Source organism: Taurulus bubalis (genome assembly GCF_910589615.1).
Source record: "Taurulus bubalis genome assembly, chromosome: 5".
Lineage (NCBI taxonomy): Eukaryota > Metazoa > Chordata > Actinopteri > Perciformes > Cottidae > Taurulus > Taurulus bubalis.
This window is the reverse complement of record NC_136593.1, coordinates 524,148-526,647: the sequence shown is the minus strand read 5'-3', so window position 1 is coordinate 526,647 and position 2,500 is coordinate 524,148. Positions and strand designations below refer to the sequence as shown.

The following is a 2,500-nucleotide window of genomic DNA, read 5'->3' as shown; positions in this document are numbered from 1 at the left end:
CCTGGGATTGGCTGGAGAAGACCACGCCCCTGCAGACCCCGAGGTCAGAGGTCAGGGGAGGAGGAGTCCCGGAGGAGGCGCAGCAGGTACTCCAGCAGCTGCGTCTGCGCAGACATTCTGAATGAATTCATGCAGTGGGGTTGAAGTCGACTTTACTATTTATATTTCTGTTGACTTTTACTTCACTACATTCTGCAAAGAAAACTGGTACTTTTACTTTTACTCCGATGCATTTCCCCTGAAACCTTCGTTACAAAATCACATCTTTAGAAAAAAACACATCGGGGACTGTGGTGGAGCACAGACTCCACCAAGCAAAGTGGAGTTAGTCCAGTCTACTGCTTAACTTAAACCTTAAGTCCAGTCTATTCCTTAACTTAAACCTTAAGTCCAGTCTATTCCTTAACTTAAACCTTAAGTCCAGTCTATTCCTTAACTTAAACCTTTAGTCCAGTCTACTGCTTAACTTAAACCTTTAGTCCAGTCTACTGCTTAACTTAAACCTTTAGTCCAGTCTACTGCTTAACTTAAACCTTTAGTCCAGTCTACTGCTTAACTTAAACCTTTAGTCCAGTCTACTGCTTAACTTAAACCTTTAGTCCAGTCTACTGCTTAACTTAAACCTTTAGTCCAGTCTACTGCTTAACTTAAACCTTTAGTCCAGTCTACTGCTTAACTTAAACCTTTAGTCCAGTCTATTCCCTAACTTAAACCTTTAGTCCAGTCTATTCCTTAACTTAAACCTTTAGTCCAGTCTATTCCTTAACTTAAACCTTTAGTCCAGTCTACTGCTTAACTTAAACCTTTAGTCCAGTCTACTGCTTAACTTAAACCTTTAGTCCAGTCTACTCTTAAACTTAAACCTTTAGTCCAGTCTACTCCTTAACTTAAAACATTAGTCCAGTCTATTCCTTAACTTAAACCTTTAGTCCAGTCTATTCCTTAACTTAAACCTTTAGTCCAGTCTACTGCTTAACTTAAACTTTTAGTCCAGTCTATTCCCTAACTTAAACCTTTAGTCCAGTCTACTGCTTAACTTAAACCTTTAGTCCAGTCTACTGCTTAACTTAAACCTTTGGTCCAGTCTACTGCTTAACTTAAACCTTTAGTCCAGTCTACTGCTTAACTTAAACCTTTAGTCCAGTCTATTCCCTAACTTAAACCTTTAGTCCAGTCTACTCCTTAACTTAAACCTTTAGTCCAGTCTACTGCTTAACTTAAACCTTTAGTCCAGTCTACTGCTTAACTTAAACCTTTAGTCCAGTCTACTGCTTAACTTAAACCTTTAGTCCAGTCTACTGCTTAACTTAAACCTTTGGTCCAGTCTACTCTTAAACTTAAACCTTTAGTCCAGTCTACTCCTTAACTTAAACCATTAGTCCAGTCTATTCCTTAACTTAAACCTTTAGTCCAGTCTACTCCTTAACTTAAACCATTAGTCCAGTCTATTCCTTAACTTAAACCTTTAGTCCAGTCTACTCCTTAACTTAAACCATTAGTCCAGTCTATTCCTTAACTTAAACCTTTAGTCCAGTCTATTCCCTAACTTAAACCATTAGTCCAGTCTATTCCTTAACTTAAACCATTAGTCCAGTCTATTCCTTAACTTAAACCTTTAGTCCAGTCTACTCCTTAACTTAAACCTTTAGTCCAGTCTACTCTTAAACTTAAACCTTTAGTCCAGTCTACTCCTTAACTTAAACCATTAGTCCAGTCTATTCCTTAACTTAAACCTTTAGTCCAGTCTACTCCTTAACTTAAACCATTAGTCCAGTCTATTCCTTAACTTAAACCTTTAGTCCAGTCTACTCCTTAACTTAAACCATTAGTCCAGTCTATTCCTTAACTTAAACCTTTAGTCCAGTCTATTCCCTAACTTAAACCATTAGTCCAGTCTATTCCTTAACTTAAACCATTAGTCCAGTCTATTCCTTAACTTAAACCTTTAGTCCAGTCTACTCCTTAACTTAAACCTTTAGTCCAGTCTACTCTTAAACTTAAACCTTTAGTCCAGTCTACTCCTTAACTTAAACCATTAGTCCAGTCTATTCCTTAACTTAAACCTTTAGTCCAGTCTATTCCTTAACTTAAACCTTTAGTCCAGTCTATTCCTTAACTTAAACCTTTAGTCCAGTCTATTCCTTAACTTAAACCTTTAGTCCAGTCTACTCCTTAACTTAAACCTTTAGTCCAGTCTACTGCTTAACTTAAACCTTTAGTCCAGTCTAATGCTTAACTTAAACCTTTAGTCCAGTCTATTCCTTAACTTAAACCTTTAGTCCAGTCTAATGCTTAACTTAAACCTTTAGTCCAGTCTACTGCTTAACTTAAACCTTTAGTCCAGTCTACTCCTTAACTTAAACCTTTAGTCCAGTCTACTGCTTAACTTAAACCTTTAGTCCAGTCTACTGCTTAACTTAAACCTTTAGTCCAGTCTACTGCTTAACTTAAACCTTTAGTCCAGTCTACTCCTTAACTTAAACCTTTAGTCCAGTCTACT

General features: G+C 37.2%; 1 protein-coding gene across 1 annotated transcript in view; it reads left to right on the top strand.

The window, feature by feature from the left end:
• Positions 1 to 2,500, top strand: part of podxl2 (podocalyxin-like 2) — a gene marked incomplete at its 5' end in the record, with an annotated part of 37,971 nt that overhangs the window by 29,366 nt on the left and 6,105 nt on the right. The window contains 1 exon segment of the mRNA XM_079218148.1: positions 1 to 86. This exon segment is cut by the window's left edge and continues 87 nt beyond it. Coding sequence (XP_079074274.1) covers positions 1 to 86 — 86 coding nt within the window.